The sequence below is a fragment of the Sorex araneus genome, chromosome 4, assembly GCF_027595985.1.
Source record: "Sorex araneus isolate mSorAra2 chromosome 4, mSorAra2.pri, whole genome shotgun sequence".
NCBI classification, from domain to species: domain Eukaryota; kingdom Metazoa; phylum Chordata; class Mammalia; order Eulipotyphla; family Soricidae; genus Sorex; species Sorex araneus.
Genome location: NC_073305.1, coordinates 205,421,661 through 205,443,897, shown reverse-complemented (window position 1 = coordinate 205,443,897; position 22,237 = coordinate 205,421,661). Strand labels below are relative to the sequence as shown.

At 55.7% G+C, this 22,237-nt stretch overlaps 2 protein-coding genes across 2 annotated transcripts; both read right to left on the bottom strand.

Moving 5' to 3' along the window:
* Nucleotides 1-794: 794 nt before the first annotated feature.
* Nucleotides 795-12,993, bottom strand: QPRT (quinolinate phosphoribosyltransferase). Its single transcript, XM_004615946.2, has 4 exons — nucleotides 12,887-12,993; nucleotides 2,966-3,501; nucleotides 1,205-1,336; nucleotides 795-1,134 (listed from the first exon to the last, which is right to left on the bottom strand). Exons 1-4 carry the CDS (start codon nucleotides 12,897-12,899, stop codon nucleotides 916-918), a joined length of 900 nt encoding a protein of 299 aa, XP_004616003.2. The 5' UTR covers nucleotides 12,900-12,993; the 3' UTR covers nucleotides 795-915.
* Nucleotides 12,994-17,809: 4,816 nt separating this feature from the next.
* On the bottom strand, nucleotides 17,810-21,987 carry SPN (sialophorin). The gene is made up of 2 exons (XM_055136244.1): nucleotides 21,957-21,987; nucleotides 17,810-21,594 (listed from the first exon to the last, which is right to left on the bottom strand). Exon 2 carries the CDS (start codon nucleotides 21,564-21,566, stop codon nucleotides 20,394-20,396), a length of 1,173 nt encoding a protein of 390 aa, XP_054992219.1. The 5' UTR covers nucleotides 21,567-21,594; nucleotides 21,957-21,987; the 3' UTR covers nucleotides 17,810-20,393.
* Nucleotides 21,988-22,237: the final 250 nt, after the last annotated feature.

Sequence of the window (22,237 nt, the reverse complement as noted above, 5' to 3'; positions counted from 1 at the left end):
CTCTGCTCGGGGTCTGCTGGAAAAGGCTGCAGCCCCCAACGCAAGTAAGCGCTGCATGTTACCTTTGGAGGGCTCATGAGGGAGACCCCGGAACTGAGGAACGGATAGGCCCCTACCCCCAGTCCAGCTGCAATCCGGAGCCAAAGTGAGGAGCAACCCACACAATGGCCTCAAAAACGTTTTCAAAGCACGGGGATGTTCTCGGACTCCGATGCCTCTTTGCCTCCGCAGAAGGGGCCAGACCTGCGCTCTCACCTCATCATGATTTCTATGAGATGCTCAGAGAAAGAGCTTCTGGGCCTTGTTTTAGTGGGGATTTATTTTTTCTTTTTGGGTCACACCTGGCGATGCACAGGGGTTACTCCTGGCTCTGCACTCAGGAGTCACTCCTGGCGGTGCCCAGGGGACCATATGGGATGCTGAGAATCGAACCCGCGTCGGCCGCGTGCAAGGCAAACGCTCTACCTGCTGTGCTATTGCTCCAGCCCCTCAGTGGGGATTTTTATTGTACTTGATCTGCACGTGGCTTGCACACGGCAGCCATGACCCTGCATGCTGACAGTGACGGTGAGATATTACTGACACGGCTAGACTCCAGAGATCAGTCTTGGACTAGATGAAACAGTCACTCTGTCATTTACTGAGCACTTACTCAGTGATACTAACCCCACCCCCATCCCAAGTCCATGAGGTCCACCACTGACTAACCCCACTTTACAGAAAAGGGAGCTGGGGTGAACAGAGGTCACACGGGAAGTAAGGGGAGACCTCCGAGAAGCAGCCACACCCCCCCAGAAGTGGCACAGCTGGATTTCAGCGTAGGCCAGAGCAGAGCGAGTTCTCCCGGCACGGTCCTTAAAGATGAGTGACCTCTCGAGGGTCTCCAGCTAACGGCCCCTCTCAGCCTCTTGACCTTCAGGCCCGGCGGGCATGGGGCACGGGCGTGGTGCCCTCAGCGAACAGCTTGAGGGAGAAATCGAGCGCGGGCGCGGCCTGGGTGAGCATCCCCAGAGAGATGACGTCAATGTGGGGTCCACAGAACTGAGGCAGGTTGTCCAGAGTGATGCCCCCGCTGGCCTCCACACCCACATTCGGGAACTGGGCCTTCAGTGCCGCAGCCGTTGGGTGCAGCTCCTGCGGGACACAAGTCAAGGGGAGGCCAGAGCCCCCCTTCCCCACCCTTCCCCAGGGCGCAGCCCCTCACCTCAGGCAGGAAGTTGTCGAGCATGAGGAGGTCGGCACCTGCCTGGGCCGCCCGCTGCGCCTCGGCCAAGCTGCTACACTCCACCTCCACCTTCAGCGCGAAGGCCGCGGCCTGCCGGGCCCCGCTCACCGCCTGCGGGCAGGCCAGGGGACAGGGGAAAGGGTGAGGGTGGGCACCCGCCCTGGGCTGGCATTCCAGATGGCCCAGGGGTGTGAGAAGCTGAGAGCTAACGACAAGGACAGAGGGCACGGGGTGGATTCTGCCGTGCCTGTTTGCTTATTATGTGTTTATTGGGTTTTGTTGGGGGGCCACAGCTGGCCGTGCTCAGGGGTCACTTCTGGCTCTGCACTCAGGAACTAAGGAGTAGGAATTAAGGGGTAATTCCTGAGGAGTGGTGGTACTCGGGGAACCATATGGAATGCCGGGAACTGAACCCAGGTCCTTCGCTTGCAAGGCAAACAGACTGCCCACTGCACCACTGCTCCGGGCCCTGTGCCTGTTTGTTTGTTTATTTATTTATTTATTTTGGTTTTGGGCCACGCTCACTGGTGCTCAGGGATCACTCCTGATGGTGCTCAGGAGATGCCAGGGATCGAATCCAGGTTGTCAGTGTGTAAGGCAAGCACCCTACTGGCTGCACTATCACTCGGCCTTCCCATACCCCTGCCCCCCTACACACACACACACACACACACACACACACACACACACACACACACACACACACACACACACGGTGGCCACTTTTGTAGGTCAAACAGTAGCCAAATAGCAGCCAAACCGGCATTTAGGGCTGACTGAGGGCTGGAGCAATAATAGTACAGCGGGTAGGGCATTTGCCTTGCAGGTGGCCAATTCGGGTTCAATCCCGGCTTCCCATATGGTCTCCCAAGCACAGCCAGGAGAAATTCCTGAGTGCAGAGCCAGGAGTAACCCCTGAGCATTGCCAGATATGGCCAAAAGAAAAAGAACTATTTGACCAAGAGTCTTCATACTGAAAAGTCAGATGGAGAGTTAGTCAAAAGGCTGAGGACCCCTAAGCACCACTCTGTGTGGCCCCAAAACAAAACAGGAAAGGGTGTTCAAGAGCACTTTTACATATGGTGCCAGGTCCCGGGGCCAGCGAGACCTGAGACTTACCCAGGATTGTGGCAACATTAGCATCAAGTTCCAGGCTGAGCGCATCTCTCTCTCTCTCTCTCTCTCTCTCTCTCTCTCTCCCTCTGTCTCTCTCCCTCTCTCCCTCTCCCTCTCTCCCTCTCTCTCTCCCTCTCCCTTTCTCCCTCTCTCTTTCTCTCTCTCTCTTTCCCTCTCTCCCTCTCCCTCTCTCTCTCTCTCTCTCTCTCTCTCTCTCTCTCTCTCTCTCTCTCCCTCTCTCCCTCTCTCTCCCTCTCTCTCTGTTGAGTTTTTGGGCCACAAAGGCAGTGCTCAGGGCTTACTCCTGGCTCTGCACTCAGGAATTACTTCTGGTGGGGCTTGGGAGTCCATATGGGGTGCTGGAATCAAACCTGAGTTGGTGCAAGGCAAGTGCCCTAACCATTGTGCTATCTTTCAGGCCCCTAGAGTGTTTCTTTTGAACATCAGCAAGACCACCCAGAACAGTCGTCCCTCATGTACAGACGAGCAAGTACCCAGAGCGCAGGAGCGAAGAACCCCCACCCCCATCTACACAACAACTGAGGGCCCAGGCGGGGGGGGGGGGGGGAGAGGGGAGGGACGGCAGTGACGGGGTCCACTGGGCAGGGCAGCTCTGGACCTCACCTTCTCCACTCCGCCTGCGGCCACCACGTGGTTATCCTTCACCATCACCAGCGCGCCCAGGTCGTAGCGGTGCGTGGCGGCGCCGCCCACAAGGAGCCCGTACTTCTCCACCAGCCGGAAGCCGGGCGTCGTCTTCCTGGTGCCCGCCACCTGCCCGGCCCAGCCGGTGCCCCTGGCGACCTGCACCGCCGCCGCCGCCGCGCTGGCCACCCCGCTGCAGCGCGCCAGTGCGTTCAGGGCCACGCGCTCCCCCAGCAGCAGGCCGTGCGCGGGGCCCCGCACCTCGGCCACCTGGGCCACGGGCGCGAGCGTGGCCCCCTCTGGGAGGAACCACGTCACCTGGCAATTGACATGGGCAAAGACGGCGTCGAAGAAGGGCCTCCCAGCCAGGACCCCGGGAGACTTGGCCCACAGCACGGCGCGCGCAGGGGCAGCCCCGGTGACCAGGGCGGCGGGGTTGAGCCCCGGGCAGTCCTCGCGGAGCCAGCCTTCCACCAGGGTGGCCAGAGCTGCAGGAGGCAGCAGGAGCGCCAGGCCTGCGGCAGAGAGAGAATCACCTTAGCCTTGGCCGCCTCCCCCATGCCCAACACTCCTCTAGTGCCCTCAGCAGCAGCCAACTGGGGCACAGATCTGGGCCTCAGGTCGAAGTTGTGATAAAAGCACTGGACAGGGCTTAAATGGCTACTTCCGGGGGCCAGAGAGAGAGTGCAGCGGGTAGAGCGCTGGACTTGCAGGTACTGACCCGTGTTCAATTCCCGACACCCTATGCGGTTCCCCAAGTGAGCTCAGAGCCCTGAACACTTCAGGGTGTTTCCCCCATCCCCCCTCCTCCGCCCACCAAGATAGTTCTGCCAAATATGAAATGATAAGGATGTCCTAGGCGATATTTAGAAATCCTTAGACTTTAAGTTTATCTTTGCCGGGGCTGAAGAGAAAGTACAACCAGTAAGTTGTTTGCATGCAACTGATCCGGGGTGGATCCGGGGCACCAGCCTGGAGCCCACCAGGAGTGATCTCCGAGCTCAGAGCCTGAAATAAGCCCTGAACACCACCAGCTGTGCCTCCCTACCACCCTGGGGCGAAAAAAAAGACCGTGGTTTATCTGACACTCAGATTTTGATTTCAGTGCAAGTCCTGTATTTCTCCTGACCATGCTACAGCTGCAGCGATCTGCCCACGCCCACAGCCTTCCCAGCTGTCTGGGAGCTTCTCGGTTGCAATCCTGTGGGATTCCCGCGTGCTCTTCCCGCCAGCTCTGAGTGGGAACCAGGAGCAGAAAGGAAAGGCAAATTGCAAGGTCACACAGTCGGACCAGCCACATCTGAGGCCTCCGCCATCTGTCCCTCTGCCTTGGCCCTGTAGCCTGACAACCGTCCTTCCCCTCGGACCCTTCCTGTCCACCTGATGTGTCAGGGTGTTTCCCTGTCCATGGGGGCTGCCCCCACAGGAAAGCGCTTGGCAGTAGTGGGTTTGGGCCTCTGCCTGTCGCACAGAGTTTCGAGACTGTGGGAGACCCACTTTTCTTTTTTGTTTTTGTTGCTGTTGTTCTGTTTTGTTTTGGGGGTCACACCCGGCGATGCTCAGGGGTTAATCCTGGCTCTGTACTCAGGAATCACTGCTACGGTGTTCAGAGACTGTATGGGATGCTGGAGATCAAGCCTGGGTCGGCCATGAGCCAGGCAAATACCCTCCCTGCTGTACTATCGCTCTAGCCCAGAGATCTTATAACGTAAGAGTCTGGGCTTGGTGAGCTCTGAGCATCTTCCTCTGCAGCTGTAGGGAACTTCGGGCCTGCACCGTCCTGCAGTCTGGCCCAAGCCCAGATGGTACGGGACTGATATTATAAATATCCACGTGGCCCTCAGCAGAGAACAGTTCCCACCCCTGCTGGAGTGTTGCACCCAGGGGTCCCTGTGCCCCTGGGGCCCCCGGGCCTGTAGAGGCCGCAGTCAGGCACGGTGCAACAGCGCCATCTATTGGTCATGAGACCTGCAGCACGTCTCTGGGCTCCGCGCCATGGATGGGCTTGGCTTCCCAGGGGAGGGGTAGTGGGGAGGGGGGTTGGGTTTGCTTTATTCATTTCACGTTTGCTTCAAGCTGACATTAAGCTCAGGCATACTGGCTTGCGGTACTCTCAGAAGCAGCTTTTTTTTTTTTTGGTCCGGCCTTTCTTCCCCAATGACAAATACCTCAATCTTCACACCCAATCAAGGGCCTCAGTAACCGCACCTGGCCCTCTTCCTTCCTCAACCGGCCAGAGAAGCTTCTAGAACCAGCAGTGTCCTGGCCTTTTTTGTAATTGGACCTATGTCACAATTCACTGTTAGCTGAACCAAGAAAAAAGCAGAGCCCCTGGTGTGTCTGGATTAGGGGCAGTGCCGGTTCTTTTTTTTTTTTTTTTTTTTGCTTTTTGGATCACACCCGGCTATGCACAGGGGTTACTCCTGGCTCTGCACTCAGGAATTACCCCTGGCAGTGCTCAGGGGACCATAGGGGATGCTGGGAATCGAATCCGGGTCGGCCACGTGCAAGGCAAACTCCCTACCCTCTGTGCTATTGCTCCAGCCCCCCCGCCCCCGTTCCTTCTTAAAGAGAATTGGAGTAGGACTGCAGTGATAGTACAGCAGGTCAAGTGCTTACCTTGCAAGCAGCCAACCAAAGTTTAATCCCTGTACCCCACACCTGGTCCCCCAAGCCCGGCCAGGAGTGATCCCTTAGCACAGGGCCAGGAGTAAGCCCTGAGCACGACTGGTTGTGGCCACAAAAAGGGGGGAGGAGGTATTGGACCCCTTCAGCTGCTGAGCATGGTATAAGCTGAGCATCGTATAAACAAGCTGTGATGCCTGCATAATAGAACCTCCATAGCAATTAGAAGGAACCAGCTGCTGCCGGGGCCCTAGCACAGTAGGGAGGGCGCTTGCCTTGCACATGGCGGACGGGGATCCCCACATCCCACATGGTCCCCAGAGCACTACCAAGAGTAATTCCTGAGTGCAGACCCAGGAGTAACTCCCAAGCACTGCCAGGTATAGTCCAAATCACTGCCCCCAACCCCCTTCCCCCCAAAAAAGAGAAGGAATCAAAATCAACTGCTGGTTCCCACAGCGGAGAGACATCTTGAATGTATTGTTCTATAATTTTTTTTTTTTTTTGCTTTTTGGGTCACACCTGGCGATGCACAGGGGTTACTCCTGGCTCTACACTCAGGAATTACTCCTGGCGATGCTCAGGGGACCATATGGGATGCTGGGAATCGAACCCGGGTCGGCCGCGTGCAAGGCAAATGCCCTACCTGCTGTGCTATCGCTCCAGCCCCAAATGTATTGTTCTAAATAAAGAAGCCTGAACTAGGGCTGAGAGTCAAATCATGCGGTACATGCCTTGCTTGCAGGAGGCCTGAATTCAATCCCTAACATTAAAATTAGTCCCCCGAGCATCATAGGGAGTGATCACAACAAAGGGAGTGTCAGGCTACAGGGCCAAGGGAGTGATCCCTGGGCACTGAGCCAGGAGTAGCCCCTGAGTACCACTGGATATAGTACAAAAAGGAAAGAAAAAGAAAAGGCAGCAGCGGGAATCGAAAGGGTACATGCTATAGTCCATCCGCATGGCAGGCTGGGAAAGGAGAAAGGGCAGATGCAGAGAAGAGATCACTAGGTGGCTGGGGTCAGAGCCAGGGATCGGCCACTAAAGGACAACGCCAAGTTGTTCAGGGATAGGATTGAGTTAGTCTACATCTTGCCTATGACGGTAGCTACATGGCAGATTTGCCAAGACAAAAAAGGGGAGGAGTCAGTTTTCCTGTCTATTATTAAGCTTATTAAGCTTGAGTTGTTTATGATCATCAATTTTATTATTATTATTATTTGGGGGCCGCACCTAACGGTGCTCAGGGGCTACTCCTCGTCATTCCCAGCGGAGCTCAGGGGACATGTAGCCTCCTGCATGTACAGTAGCCTGGCGAGCCATCTCCCTGGCCTAAGCCTGACTTTAAACCAAACAGTCAGCGAGTAGGGGCCAGAAAGAAGAGCAGGTGGAGCACTTGCCTTGCATGCGGCTGACCTGGGTTTATTTACTATTTTTCTATTTTTTAAATTTTTTTATTAGTGAATCACTGTGATGTACAGTTACAAAGTGATGAACTTTTGTGTTTGCATTTTTTTTTTTTGCTTTTTGGGTCACACCCAGCGATGCTCAGGGGTTACTCCTGGCTTTGCACTCAGGAATTACTCCTGGCAGTGCTTGGGGGACCATATGGGATGCCGGGGATCAAACCCGGGTCAGCCACGTGCAAGGCAAACGTCCTACCCACTGTGCTATCACTCCAGCCCCTGTGTTTGCATTTTATTCATACAGTGATCATTTACCCATCCCTCCACCAGTGCCCATTCTCCTCCACCAATAATCCCAGTATCCCTCTCACCACCCCCACCCCACCCCCACCACCCCACCCTGCCTCTGCGGCAAGGTAATCCCTTTTGTTCTCGCTCTTTTGGGGGCCCAGGTTTATTCCCTGGCACCACAAAAGGTCCCTCGAGCCCTGCCAGGAGTAAACCCTGAATAACGCCAATGGTGGCCCCCAAACCGAAATAATCATAATCAGTGAGTAGACGGACGGAAACCCCCAGCTCCACAATTAGCTCCGGCTCTCTTCTTCCCAGTGTATTCCTCCTGTGCCAGCCTCTCACTGCAGCGGGAGAGGAGGCGGAGGGGCTGCTCGTTGGGCACCACGCTGGAATTCCCTCTGCATAATCTCCACCCACCCCCGTCCCCCTTCGCTTCATTCCTCTTCCAGGTCTGCTCAGTAGGGGGCGCGCACAGACCCTAACTCAGGCCTTCCTCCTCCCATCACACTGAAGGAAAGCCAGGCTCTCCAGCCTCTTAAAAATCATGTATTGGTTTGGTTTTCTGGTCACACCTGACTGTGCTTGGGGCATACCACTGGCTCTGGGATTACTCCTGACAAGGTTCAGAAGACCCTACGTAGTGCCAGGACCTAACTTAGTTGGCCATATGCAAGGCAAGAGGTTACCTGTCTGTCTCAGGGTTGTGGGGGAAACACAGGTGCCCCCCCACCCCCAGCCTCTCCCCGGCACGCCGAACCTCACAGAGGCGCTGCTTCATAGGTCAAAAAGAGGTCAATTCTTGGCATGTTCGTGTTGTTTTGCTTGGTATTAGGTACTCAGAGATACTTATCCAATCAGCAAGCCACATTGGATAATGTGGATGTGGGTGAGGGTGTGGATCAGGGCCCGGGTTCTAAGCCCTAACGCCTGGGTACCAACCTGCCACTTTATACTAAGTGATCTGGACAATTAAGTCACAATTAAGTCAACCTCCTGGGGCCTTTGGTCCCTCATGAATACCAGGCAGAGTAATGACTATCACCCCATAGTGGAAATTAAGTGAGCTCCGATTTGCAAAGCCGCCGCCGCTGGCACCTGTGAGCTTGTCTGCCGGAGGGAGGCAGTTGGAGGGGGGTTGTGGGGACAGACAGGAAGGTGACTCCGAGGCCCTGGGGAAGGATGAGTAATGTTTGCCGGTAGAGGTGGGGGCAAGGGAGGGCAAGGCGTTTCAGACGGAAAGAGCAGATGTCTAAGGCTCAAAACACAGCAGGAGGGAAGGGAGGAGGAAGGAGGATTCAGGGAACACTGGCAGCGGGTGAGAGCACAGTTCAGGGGTGACATAGCCTGAGGGGGGATAACTCCTAGGAACTGCCACAGAAATTTTTTTTTTAATTTTTAAGTTTTGGTGTTTGGAGCCACACCCAACAGTGCTCAGGACCTATTCCTAGTTCTGTGCTCAGATTACTCCTGGTGGTGCTCAGGGAACCATATGAGATGCCGGGGATGGAACCTGGGTTGGCTGCGTGCAAGGCAAACGCCCTAGCTGCTGTACTATCGCTCCGACCCCCGATAGAATTTTAAACAAGGAAACAGATTTCATAATATGGCTTCCTTCTAGAAGGTTCATTTCAGCTACTACTAGAGATGGAATTAGAGGCAAAAGGCGGGTTCACCGCCATAAACGTGGGCAGTGACTAGGGTTGTAGGCGGGTAATGTGTTTGCTGCCGCAGAGTTGGGCGGAGCCAGTGGCACACAAGAGGGAGCCTAGGGTTCTAGTCCAGGATGCTGAGAACGGATGCAAGGAGCTAGTGCATTAGAAAGAAGAGTCAGTGAGGGGCGCCGGGATGGGGCAGCAGAAGGTACTGCCCATGGGGTGCCAGCATGGGCAATGCCCTTCTCTTACACCCTCTCATCTGAAACTCACCGTGGCAATTATTTTCATCTTACAAGCACAGAAACCCAAGACGTTTCCTTAAGGGCAGAATGGTAGTACAGTAGGTAAGACACTTTCCTTGCACACGGCTAACCCAGGTTCGATCCCCAGCACCCCAGATGGTCCACCCCCCACCGTGAGTCCCAGAGAGCAGAGAGAGCCAGGAGTAGCCCTGAGCGACGCTGGGTGGGTGTGGCCCAAAAACCAAAAAAGAGAGAAAAGATCCCGAAATCTTGCCTTGGTGGCTCAGCGTATAGGCAACAGAGCTGGCAAAAAGATTTGGTTCGATTTCGCAGATGTTAAGGTGGAGATGCACCGCAGGAAGGCGGGGTGGCACCCACCGCCCATGCCCAGGTGGGGGTTCTGCAGCTCAAACGCGCTTCGGGTGGGGGGTGGAGCTCTGGTGTGCCCGCGCTCTGCAGTGGTGAGATCGGCTGGCAGATAAGCGGAGGAGGCGGCCCTGGAAAACCCAGCAGTAAAGGGCACGCAGAGGCTGTCGAGCAACAGAAAGAGCCGTGAGAGGCAGCAGAGGTGTGGAAGCCGTCGGGGATTTCCGAGGGACCTCTGCGGTGAGTCCGGGTGCCCAGGCGGGGCCGCAGGCCACAGCCGCACAGCCAGGAGATCTGGGAGGTGAGGACCCGGGCAGCGGACCATGGTGACAGTACACAACTCTGTAAATTGACTTCAACAAACAAAGAACCAGCACACAAGAGCTAACACTCCGCCCAAAGGCAAGAACCTTGTTTCAGCATCACCAGATCCTGGTGCTAAACCTCAAAAGTCAACATGGAGGGGACAGACGGCTCAGCTTAACACGGGGTGATGTCACAGGAGACTGTCCCAACCTCCTGCCGGCTGACACAAACACACGACACATGCGCACACACTCGAGCCTTGGCAATAAAGCTGGCAGGTCAGAGCGGACTGCTGGGTGTAAGCACCAATTTGCAGGGAAATCAGGTCAGCAGAATTGTATAATGGGGCGCAGACTGCAAGCGTCAGACCACAGGAAACACAGTTAACCTGCTTTCGTCAACAAACAGCACGGCAGAAAGGAGAATAAAGCATGGCAATACAGAAACTAACCAAATGCAAGATAAGGCTCTTATTTGCAACCTCATTCAAACACAGTGAAACCGAATTAGAACATTGAGAATTGAAAACCTGGGCAGAAAATCTTTTCTTTGACCAAGGGCTCAAGGAGAGGAATGACTCTTCCCGGGGTTCTCAGCCAGCCAGGCCTGAGGCTCCCTGAAAGGACCTGAGGTGAGGTGTGGCTGAAGCGTGGGATGCTGGGAATTCCTCCCCTGGCAGTGCTCAGGGGACTCTGGTACCCAGGGATGGAACCGGGCCGCTGCATGCATGTGTCCTCTTCCCTGGACTGTCTCTCTGGCCCCCTAAGTGATAACTTTAAGGAAATATTTTGTAAGTTTAGTTGTGATTGTTGGATAATGATTAGAAAGAAAAGTTCTTGGGGCCTGATGAAGATACGGTGGCAAAAAAATATATTTGGTTGTGAGTGTGAGGCCACAGGCTCACAGGGCCCAGGGCACCTCGAGAGCCAGGATAGTGTCTTGGGACCCCTGGCGCCATCAGCGAGCAGCCTCTGGAGCACCGCAGGCGGCATGCGACCCAGCATGTTCGAGTCAAGCCACAACTCCCGAGGGGAGGCCGGGGAAGGCCCTGGGCACCGAGGTGGGAGAGATCGCAGAATTGTCACTTTTCTACTTTTGTGTGTACGTTGTCTAGCAGGGAAATTCTCTATAAATGGGCCTGGAGCGGTAGTACAGCAGGTCGGGTAGTTGCCTCACTGGCAGCCAACCCAGGTTCGATCCCCGGCAGCCCACAGAGTCCCCTAGACCCTGCCACAGTGACCCCTGAGCACAGAACCAGGAGTCAGCCCTGAGCACCGCCAGGTGTGGCCCCAAACCAAAGGAAAATCTCTGTAACGACAGAAGGAAAAGAGGCACAGGAGCGAGAGGGCCCTCTCTGAGACAGCCAAGTTTCTGGGGTGTTGCAAACGTATACCTCAGGAGATCAATGAATTTTTTTTTATTATTTTCCTAGTGTCCAACCACCCGTAACCTATCCCTAAAAATATATATATTTTTTTTTTTTTAAAAAAAAAGAGTTGCTGGGATGTGCTGGGATGTTCTCAGCTTTGCACCGTGGAATCCTGGAGGCAGCTCTGCAAGCACCGTGGCTTCAGCCCCTTCCCGGGGGAGTGACATAACTGTTCTGGAATGTGGCGACATAACAGTGATTTGGAACAGAGCCAGGAGCAGTCAGACTGCTGGGAGAGTCTAGGAGCTGCCACACGCTGGGGCTGGGACTTTCTATACAAAGTCACAAGTGGTGCAGTCCCCGGGGCACTGTCAGGAGTAATTCCCAAGGGCAGAGCCGAGTCACCCCTGACTGAGTATCACCGGTGTGACCCCAAAACAAAACCAAACCGAAAAAATAAATAAATAAAAGAAGAGGAAGTCATATCAGAAGACACGGGGGACTGAGGCTGCTGCCGTGTGCAGGGCACAGAGAAGGCCCTCCAAGGGGTAAGAAAAGGGGTACCGCCCCCTGCCCCCAAAAGACAATGCCCCCTCCAGGTCACCCTGCTTTTTGGGGGGGCTAGGTAACTTGGTAGGGAGCACACACAGGAGAAAGAACAAGAGGTCTTGGTGGACAGGTTAGTCTACGGGAGCCTGAGGGCCCTGAGGGACAGTAGAAACTCCCTTTACCCTCCCCAGAATCGGGAGCCTTGCGGAGGGGGGGTCAGAGAGGGTCTGGGGAGGGGCTGGGGACGTGGGCGGTGACAGGTACCCCGAGGCCTAGGGGTCACACAGCCCACAGCAGGGCAGGGGCAGGAGATCAGCTGGAACTCAGCTCAGACTGAGATTCTTTCTAAGAAACGGTTCCGTGGCAAGTCAGAGAGGCTGGGTGTGGGAGCCCCAGGCCAGGGGGGAGCCCCAGGTCAGGGAGGTCTGAGGGGCCCAGGAAGAGAAAAGACTTGGTGAGAAAAGTAGGTGAGCTGATGGTCGCTGTGCAGTGGGTCGCCTGCCCAAGGTCACGTAGCCTGTGCGCCAAAGCGCCGGGACTCTGACCGGAGTCTTTAGCCCTAAATGAGGCCCCTCTCGCTCAGTGTAGGCCTTCTTAGAGGCACCCTCCACCACCTGCCAATCACAGGCTCCGGCCCACCCCCACCGCCTGCCAATCACAGGACTCCAGCCCGCCCCCACCTCTACCCGCTGCCCTGCCCGGCCGGCCGCAGCTGCCTGGACTTTGCAGCCGCAGGGGACCCGCGCTGCTGGCGGGGGACAAAGTCCAGAGCAATTCCTGCCCGCCTCCCGGGGCCCTGCGCCCCCTGCGCCCCCTAATGGCAATGTCCCCCTGAGGTCACCCCATTTTTCCTGGGACTTAGCAGCTTTCTTTCCAAGAGTTGGCTGGGGAGGGAGTCCTACAGAGAGAAGCTGCGATCAGAGGTGTTTGGGGGGACCGGAGTTCCGAGCACTGGAGAGAGATGGGGGTTGTAAGAGGAGGTAAGAGACTTGGTTTGCAGGGGGAAAGAGACTGAGACAATGCAGAGGGGACAGACGAGCGGAGACGGGCGGAGGGGCCCAGGAGACAGAGGTCGGGGTCTCCTTTACCTTCAGGGTCCATGTCAGCTCGGAGCAGGCGGCCGCGGCCAAGACTGACAGTTGCCCAGCGCGGGCTGGGGGTGGATCGAGGGGAGGAGAGGGACGGCTGGCCGGCCCCTCAGCCGAGCTCCCTGGGTGCCCTCGGCCTCCCCTGGACCCGGGGGACCCACACCCCTATCTGTTCCCACCTCAGAGGCGGAGCCGGCTGGTCGGTGCGGAGACCCGGCCCCCGAGTGAGGCCCGGCCCGCCCCAGGCCCTCAGCCCTGCCCCAGGAGCAAGCGGCAGCGCCTTGGATCCTGCTGCTTCTGCCCTTTCTAATCTCAAATACCTACTGACCTTCCCCTGACCGGGACACTAGGAACCCAGAGACCACACGGCGCTCCCACTGTCCCTCCCCAGAGCGCCCGCAGTGCCCCTCCCCACTGCCCGATTTTCTGGGCAGCACAGGTCAGGACAGAGACTTGGCAGGGTGGGGGGGCGGGGGGAGCAAGAAAACCAGGGACCTGTCACAGCCCCTCCCCCCCCAACACGATCAGATCTCCCTCTTCTAGGGACCGGATGGACAGTACCACGGGCAGGGCGCTGGCCTTGCATGCGCAGGCCCAGTTGGATCCTCAGCATCCCATATAGTCCCCCAGCCCCGCCAGCAGTGGTTCCTGACTAAAGAGCCAGGAGTAACCCCTGAGTTACTCCTGGTTAGGGGTGTGACCCAAAATAAAAACAAACAGAGGGGCTGCAGTGATAGCACAGCGGGTAGGGCGTTTGCTTTGTATGCGGCCGACCCGGGTTCAGTTCCCATCATCCCATAAGGTCCCCTGAGCACGGCCAGGAGTAATTCCTGAGTGCATGAGTCAGGAGTAACCCCTGTGCATCGCCGGATGTGACCCCCCAAAAAATAAAAACCGAACAGAGATCTCCCACTTCTGGCAGGCACTTGTTCTTCCATGCAGCCCCCCAGACCTTTGTTTCCTCCAGAAGTGGGACCTTTCTTTTCCAGGGCTTCCAGATAAACTACGTTTCCCAGACACCTGTGCACTGAGGCAGTCATGTGATCAGTCATGTGATTGGGCTTGGAGCCACTTCCAAATCTGTCCCACTAAAGGGACCTCCTGCCACTCCCGGGAATGGCCATCACTGGATGCAAGGAGTCTGCATGACCCTATAGAAGGTCCCCTCCAGAGGCCCACACTGACCCTTCCCTCTATATACTCGAGATCTGGCATTTGAATGATGCTGAGGTTCGCCTGCCCCAGCTTCATATAAGATTCTTCGCTCATGCCAGGCAGGGAATGAGATAATTTATGCTTGTGCCCATCTGTGCGGTGGAAGAGCAGAGGATTCTTCCTCACTCTCTCCTCCGCCTTCCATCTCCCTCCCAAGCTCCAGGTCACGACTCTTCTAGCCATCTCCAAAATACTCCGTCTGACAGTTCTAAAAATGAACTCATGTTTTCCCCCAGAAAAGCCGCTCATCTCTGCATTTCCACATAATGATGTCAGCATCTCGATTTCCCAAGATAGAACTTTGAAATCTAACCTCCTCTTCCCCAATTACCTCAATAGCCAAATTAGTTCTAAAAATCTATGCTCAGGGTAAATATCTTGCAAGCCTGACCTCCTCTTTCCCCTTACGCCAGACTCCCAAGATAGTTGGACTAGAATAAGGCTCTCACCTTGGGCCCTCCAGCCTTCCTTCTGGATGCCAGATGTCAAAAGGAAGATCTGATCTTGACATTTTCCCATTAAAATAATCACTCTTAATCATAACTGTGTAGGGCCCTTGCCTTGTACACAGCTAACCTGGGTTTGACTCCCAACACCCCATCGTGTCCCTTGAGGCCCTCCAGGAACAATCCCTGAGCACAGACCCGGGAGTAAGCCCTGATCACTGCCAGGTGTGGCCCAAAAATCAAAATACAATAATCACTATTGGGAACCGGAGTGATACTACAGCAAATAAGGTGCTTGCCTTGAATGCATCAACTCGGGTTCAATCCTCAGCACCACATATGACCCCTCAAACACTGCCAGGAGTGATCCAGAAAAAAAAATAATAATCACAATCGGGGCTGGGGAGATAACCCAGTAGTTAGGGTCACTGAGACCCAAGTGTGAACCTCAGCATTGCATGGTCCCATACATCACGGCCCTATTGGTCTCTGGCACCGGAGTCCTCACATCAAACTGCCCATCCTCGTTGGTCACCAGATTCCTTGTGCACTGCTTGGAAGCCCCCCCCAAATCACTGGCTCATTCATTGATTCTCCATCTTCAGCTGCATATGGGGAGCTCCTCTGGCAGGAGCCACAAGGATGACACTTTAATGCGTGAAGGACTTGTCTACTCATGCCAGCTCTCCCCGGTCACACGAAGCAGAAACACACTGTGCGTTCAGGGTGGAGGCAGCGAGCACAGCTTTGCCAAAGCAGTGACATTTGAGCTGAAGCCTGACGAGCGAGGAGGAGTTTGGCCAGAAGTCAAGCTATGTGGGTATGTGTGCTGTGGGCCCGAGCAGGATGGGCTGACTTCCAGCCACCTTGGCACAAACGCAGGAAGGTCTCCACGAGGACACCTCCTGGGACCTGAGTCATGGTCCCACAGGGCTGTCTGATGCCTCAGGTCGGATGGGCATGGCAGGTGCCCATCTGCAGGTCATCGTTAGGAGCAGGTGGACGGTCTCTGGAGAACAGAGGCTTCTTTGTCCGGCTCAGCCCCAAGCCCGCTAGTCAAGGACAGTCACCATTGTATGGGTTCCTCAGCCTGGATAGGTTGGAAGTTTTCTGGGAGATTGTGCAGCAGTTAAGGCATTTGCCTTGCATGGATCTGACCCAGGTTGGAGCCCTGGCACTGGAGAGGGTCCCCCAAGGCACTCCCAGGTATAACCTAAAACAAAAATAGTTTTTAAAAATGTTTTTCTATATATTTTTTGGCTTTTGGGGTCACACCCGGTGATGCGATGCACAGGGGTTACTCCTGGCTCATGCACTCAGGAATTACTCCTGGCGGTGCTCAGGGGACCATATGGGATGCTGGGAATCGAACCCGGGTCGGCCGTGTGCAAGGCAAATACCCTACCCGCTGTGCTATCGCCCCAGCCCCTCTCTATATTTTTTTGAGGTCTGCCCTTTGAGAATCTTAGAACCTTCTGGTTCTATTCTTGGGGCGCCATGCTGTGCCAGGGATTGAACCGGCATCTTGCAGGCAGAGTTAAGCAAGTGCTTAGCCAGTTGCACTATCTCCCAGGTCCGATGTGCGCCTCTCTTTTGCTAGCCATTCTAGACTGAGCTGCCTCTAGCATGTCCCTGAGCTCGGGGAAGACCCCATCCCTGATGGTACCCAGATCTGAGTGGCTCCCCTCAGCCCACTGCACCTAGGGAGCCGGTCAGGGTGAGCAGGAATGATTCAGGGTAAGTGTGGGCAAAGGAGAGGCAGGGCCCGGTGGAGGATGATGGAGACTGAAGAGAGAAAATGATTTGAGCCCTCAGACCTCTGATATGTCGCTGAACTTGGTCCAGGCAATGAGCAGCATGGGAGGGGGTTTCCTACGGCTCTCACATTTCACTGGGTCAGTATGTATTTACTACATGCTGAGGCGCAGGAGAAAGCAGTGAAACCAACTTTTTTTTTTTTTTGCTTTTGGGTCACACCCGGTGTTGCACAGGGATTACTCTTTAGCTCATGCACTCAGGATGCACTCAGGAATTACTCCTGGCGGTGCTTAGGGGAGTGTGGGATGCTGGGAATCGAACACGGGTCAGCTGCATGCAAGGCAAACGCCCTACCCGCTGTGCTGTCACTCCAGCCCCTTAAACCAACTTTTAAGGTTGAACTTGCCCCCTTTGTTTTCAGAACTAAGTCTGGATTCTCAAGCCCTGCATAGCTCAGCTCCAATCTGCCTCCCCGTCTCCTCTCCCATAATCCTCCTCAAAGCAGACACCCTCCTTCCCCATTCCGGCCAATAACTTTGTATTTTTCAAAATGTAAAAGTGATGTTTGCACACTGACAAACACGCACCTGCCTGCATCTCTGGGCAGCACCTGTTGGCTCACTCTTTGCCCGTTGGCACCATTGCCACCCTCTCTGCCACGAGGAGGCGGAGTACCTGGTCGAGAACTCAATATGACCAACCACTTGGAGCCAGAACTGTGCAGGAGGAAGAGAGCGGCATGGAACGCCTTCAAGAGCATTGAAGAAGTTGTTAAGAGGAAAAAGAACCTCTGGCTCCAGAAACATCTTTTCGACTTCACCTTTCTTCCCACACTAACATACACCACAGAGACCTGGGCCCTAGGAAAACAGGATAAGAACGCTATTCAGGTCTCCCAAAGAGGAATCGAAAGAGCTATGCTTGGAGTATCATGTTTCACTCAAGTGAGAGAAGGAATCCGGAGTTCCCACCTCCGTGGACAATAGAGGATCAGGGATGCTGCCTCGTTTGCCAAAGCATCGAAAATCAGGTGGGCCGGACACATAATGTGATTCAGAAACAACCACTGGACTAGAGCCGTTACCAACTGGATTCCACCGGACGTCAAAAGAACACCTGACCGCCTACCTACGACATGGTCAGACTTCTTCGTCAAGACCCTGAACGAACTGTTTGAGGCTCTTCGTGTTCCTGGAGAGAGCAGATGCCATTGGGCTACACTAGCACGCGACAGGGATGAATGGAGACGTTACTGGCACCACTCGAGCAAATCTGAGCAACGGAACAAGTGATACAAGTGATACAAGTGAAAAGTGATGTTTATTGTATAAAATCTGGAAAATCAGAAAAGTATAAACAAAATAAAATCATCAAGTTTATCATATACATAGTGATAGTAAACTTTTTTTCAGATATTTCCTCCCAATCTTAATTTCTATAAAAGTTCTATGCTTTCTTTCTTTTTTTTTTTTTATTTTTTTGACCCCCCCCCCCCACACTTGGCAGTTCTCAGGGATTATTCCTGGCTCTGTGCTCCGGAGTGATCCCTGGCAGCACTTGGCAGACCAAACATAGTGCCAGGGGCACAAGGAATGCAAACACCTTGACCCCTGTACTAGCCCCGTTGACCTATGTTTTGCATCCAGTTTTATTATTATAAAACTAGAATCAGACATATTTACAGATTAATAACTGGTTTCCTCCCCTTAAAATTTTGTGTTCAAATTTAAAAGTCACTTCAGAGCTTCTGAAAACCTGATTTTAAACAATTATAACAAGTCTAACAACCCATTTAGAATTATCTTCATAAGCCATATGTTCAGTCCTTGATGTTTCTCTTTTTCCTGTGTTTGGGCTTGTAACAGCCACTGCTTCCTCCCCAGACCCCTCCCCTGGGAACTCAACAGCCTGTTTTCCATGTTTGTCGCCATAGGTCTCAAAAGCAGGTGACGTTGCTTCTAGCCTGGCAACACCCTGCTCACTCTTCACGATCACAGTTTCCTCTCGCTCATCCATTTAACTGAATATTCACTGAAGACTCCGTGCCAGGCCAACCACAGGGCATGTGACAAAGATCCTATAAAAGGGGACCCCTTGGGGGCCACTCCCCTCCTTTTCTGCACTTCTAAGATCATGCTGGTGTCTCTGCTTGGATACGGTTCCCATATTCTGACATTCCTGGGCTGTGAGAGCAAGACCAGGCGCCGTAGCCACTGCCATGGGCGTTTCCTCAGGCTTCGGCAGCCGCCGCATGGGAAGCGCGAGAGGCCTCCTGAGGCCATGTCGGGAGAGGCGGGGGTGACCTCTGAGCGCAGCCACAGTATTTCCAAGACTTGCAGTTGGGTTACTTGGTTAAGCAAATCTGAGAACTTGGGGCTCACTTCTGCCATTCTGGGGTTCCAATTAGTCCGAGCTGCACCTCTGAGCAGTAAGAAATGGCCCAGACTGGGGTGTCGCCTAGTTGCCAGATTTCCACACCAGCTCAGCACCAGGGGTGAGTGCGACCGCCTGGTGACAGGTGAACAGCCCCCGTGAGCAGAGTCTGCTACTCCTGCCTCACTGCAGGTCAGGCCACGTGGCCTCTTCCCTAGTCATCCGCTCACCCTCTGACTCAACCACTTCCTCTTCGCAACTTTCCTCTTTGGCCTGGAGAAATACCAAATGCCTTGGGCCCGTGTGTCCCCGGCCTGGCCTGGCCCAGGCCACAGCAGGGGCGTGGGGGTCCTGCTGTCCTGATGCCGCCGGAGTGTGCCCGAGGCCCCCATTCCCCCCCGCCCCACCAGCAGCCTTCAGCGGCCAGCACCCCCTCTCCGCGCCGCGCCATCTGAGCAGAGACGAGGGCACATATGTTCGCAGGAGCCCTTGCATCCTCCACCCTCGGGCTGGCATCTCGGGCTCTGCCATCCTTCCCGCCCCCTCCCTCGTGCCGTCTGTCCCCACCACTACCCGGCATGAACACCATCAAATCCTCACCTCCTGTGGCAAACCGCACCCCCGCAGAGAGGAGGCCTGCAGGATCGTCTCACTCTGCCGCCAGGAGCACAGACAACGGGGAGTCACTGGGCCGGGGCCCGTCCAGAGTCCAGCACCTCCAAGAACTTCCCGAGATGGCCCCCCAGTGGCCGGGTACAGACTGGCCAGGAGTCTGTCCCGCATGGAGCCCAGAGTTCTTTCCAGAGTTCTTTCCATCCTGAGTATCCTTCTTCCAACACCGCCCTGGGCCCGGGCGTTCACACCTGGCATGGAGTCGAGAGCAGTGCAGAGGGCCAGGCCGGACCGTTTCAGCTCTGCCAGCTGAAGCCTGGGTTCAACCCCCAGCAGCACATGCTTCCCTGAGCACTGCGGGGAGTGACACTGAGCGGCGAGCCAGGATTCATTCCTGGCACCTCCAGGCATGGCCACAAACCTCCATCCCTCTCCCCAGGGATAAAAGTCAGAGGGGAAAGGTGCTGGGGAGGGGAGAGGTGGATTCGGAAAGAATAAACAAGCATTAGCAAGTGGGAGCCCCAGCGTTAGTGCTGGGTGCAGAGTTGGGTGGAAGCTGGGTGAGGGTGCTGGGTGCAGAGTTGGATAAGAGTGCTGGGTTCAGAGTTGGATGAGGGTGCTGGGTGCAGAGTTGGATGGTAGTGCTGGGTGCAGAGTTGGATGGGGGTGCTGGGTGCAGAGTTGGATGAGGGTGCTGGGTGCAGAGTTGGATGGGAGTGCTGGGGGAAGTGCTGCATATGGGTGCCGTGTGTAGGTGCTGCCCGGAGATCACGGTTTCAGAGATGGACAAGGATTGAGAGGGAAGATGCTCTGAGAATCCAAAAAATGGGGGGCCAGGGAGATAGTACAGCCAATAGGGGGCTTGCCTGGCTGCAGGTCCTGTCCCCAGCACCCCATATGGCCCCCCGGTCCCCATCAGGAGGGATCGCTGAGCATGGAGCCAGGAGCAAGCCCCGAGTACTGACAGGTGTGTAACCAAAATGAAAAACAAAAACAAAACAAAATCCAAAAAGGACTTTGTGTGGGTGGAAAGCTCTGTGAGGGTTTGGAGGTGATGTCGAGGGAAGCGAAGGAGGCTGGAAATGAGTCCGCCCTCCAGTCTCTCATTCACACGAACTCGGGTGCCCCCCGTCACCAGCTTCTGGCCCGTCAGAAGGGGGGGCCTCCGCCGCCGCATCTGGCGCCATCAGCGCCTCTTCCTCCGACTTCAGCCCAGGGGCTGTCCCGGGCCCAAGGTCCTCCAGAGCCACAGGGGCCTGGCAAGACTTGCGTCTGCTGAAGAATGTGGTGAGCGTGGGTCTCCGGCCCGACGCCTCCCCTGGGGGGCTCCCAGAGCCTTTGTCACCTCCAGCCTCTGCCACTGTGACCGTCAGCGCCTCCTCACTCGACATGGGGGCAGGCCCGGCCCAGGCATTCACCACCCCATTGCGCTTGGCCACCCCATTGAGCATCAGGACGCCCGTCCGCCGCTTCTGCCGACGACGCCATAGCAGGAGGAGAGCCACGAGGACGATGACCACCAGCAGGGTCACCAGCACAGGCAGCAAGTTGCCCTTCGTCCCCTCGTCTGAATTTGGGGACAACCTGACTATGCTTGTGGAGGCGCTTAAGGAAGCGGTGGTCAATATTTTAACCAGGGCAGTGGGGGAGCCAATGGTCTCCTTGGAGATATTCGGGGAAGTAGTTACCATGGAGACAGGGAGTCCACTGGTCCCTTTGGAGAGGTCCAAAGAGCCGGTTGTCATGGATATAGGCGATCCATCAGCCCGAGTGGAGGGCTCCAGAGAGCCGGTTGCCAGGATTTCACCAGCCACAGTCTGGCTGCCTGGAGAGTGTGTTGCTATGGAGACAGCAGAGTCATCGGTTGTGGCAGAGACGTCCAGGAACACTGAAGACTTCTGGGTGGAAATTTCCGGGATGACTGTTGGCACAGATACGGGGCGGTCAGTGGGGGTCTCTGAAGAGGGCACAGCATGGCCTGAGGAGGTAGTTGAAGGAGGCGGCGTCCTGATATGGTCCCCAGGGGCATCCTCCTTTACAGGGTCCCCGGTTAGCACAGGATCAGATTTGCCTGAACTGAGGCTTGGGACTGCAGTGCTCTCCGTGGCCAAAGAAGCAGAAGGTTCCAGAACCACAGATGTCGGCCAAGGACTTGTATCGTACAACGGGTCCGTTACATCTTCGGTCCAGAGCACCGTTGAGTCTTGGGTCTGGAGCTCCGTTGAGTTTTGGGCCCAGGTGCCCACGGAGAGGAGGAGAAGCAGTGTGACTTCCATGGCGACAGGCCTGAGCAGGAACTGGGACCTGGGAGGAAGTCAGAGAAATACAACAACAGGAGGGTGCGGAGGACCTGGCGCAGCCCTCCCTCCTGCCCACTTCCCTGCCAACTGCCAGGCCCGACTTGCGGTTTAACGGCTTTTCCCACCCTTGCTTCTACCGCTATCAGAAATAACCAGGGAACCAAGGCTGGCAGGTTCCCCCACCAGCTCTCCTCTCCCCCGCCCCCCACATGCCACTTAGACCCCGCAGCGCCGTCCCTCCCTCCCGCCCGCCCTCCTCGTCCGCAGCGTCAGTGGCTTCTGGGGTGCCTTTCCATCACCTGGCAGCATCTTTTTCAGCCATGGCCCACCCCTAGCCCCCCTGCTCCCCAAATCACACTCCCTTACCTGCTCCCTCGTTAAGGGTCAGGTGGCTTCAACTCCGGACAAAGCGGGAACAGGACTGGGCAGACAGCAACCCCAAGGGGAAAGGAAGTGGCCCTGGCTCCACCCACCCACCCACCCCGCATCCTGCCCCACCCACTTTCCCACTAGTGCACGGGGAGTCTCTGGGGCGTAAAATGGTGCTCAGGTGGGCGTGGCCGAGGACAAGACTCCCCTGGTTTGAACAGGGAATGGAACTGCAGGGCGTGAAGTGGGATGGGGCGGGGGGGGGGGGGGAGTCAGAG

Excerpts from the sequence above, each read along its gene's own strand:
- QPRT (XM_004615946.2), bottom strand. Across the intron at positions 1,337-2,965 it reads CCGCAGGCGGAGTGGAGAAG|GCGGTGAGCGGGGCCCGGCA; the intron begins GTGAGGTCCAGA and ends GCCTGCCCGCAG. Across the intron at positions 1,135-1,204 it reads TCGACAACTTCCTGCCTGAG|GAGCTGCACCCAACGGCTGC; the intron begins GTGAGGGGCTGC and ends TGTGTCCCGCAG.
- SPN (XM_055136244.1), bottom strand. The coding sequence starts at position 21,566 with ATGGAAGTCACACTGCTTCTCCTCCTCTCCGTGGGCACCTGGGCCCAA.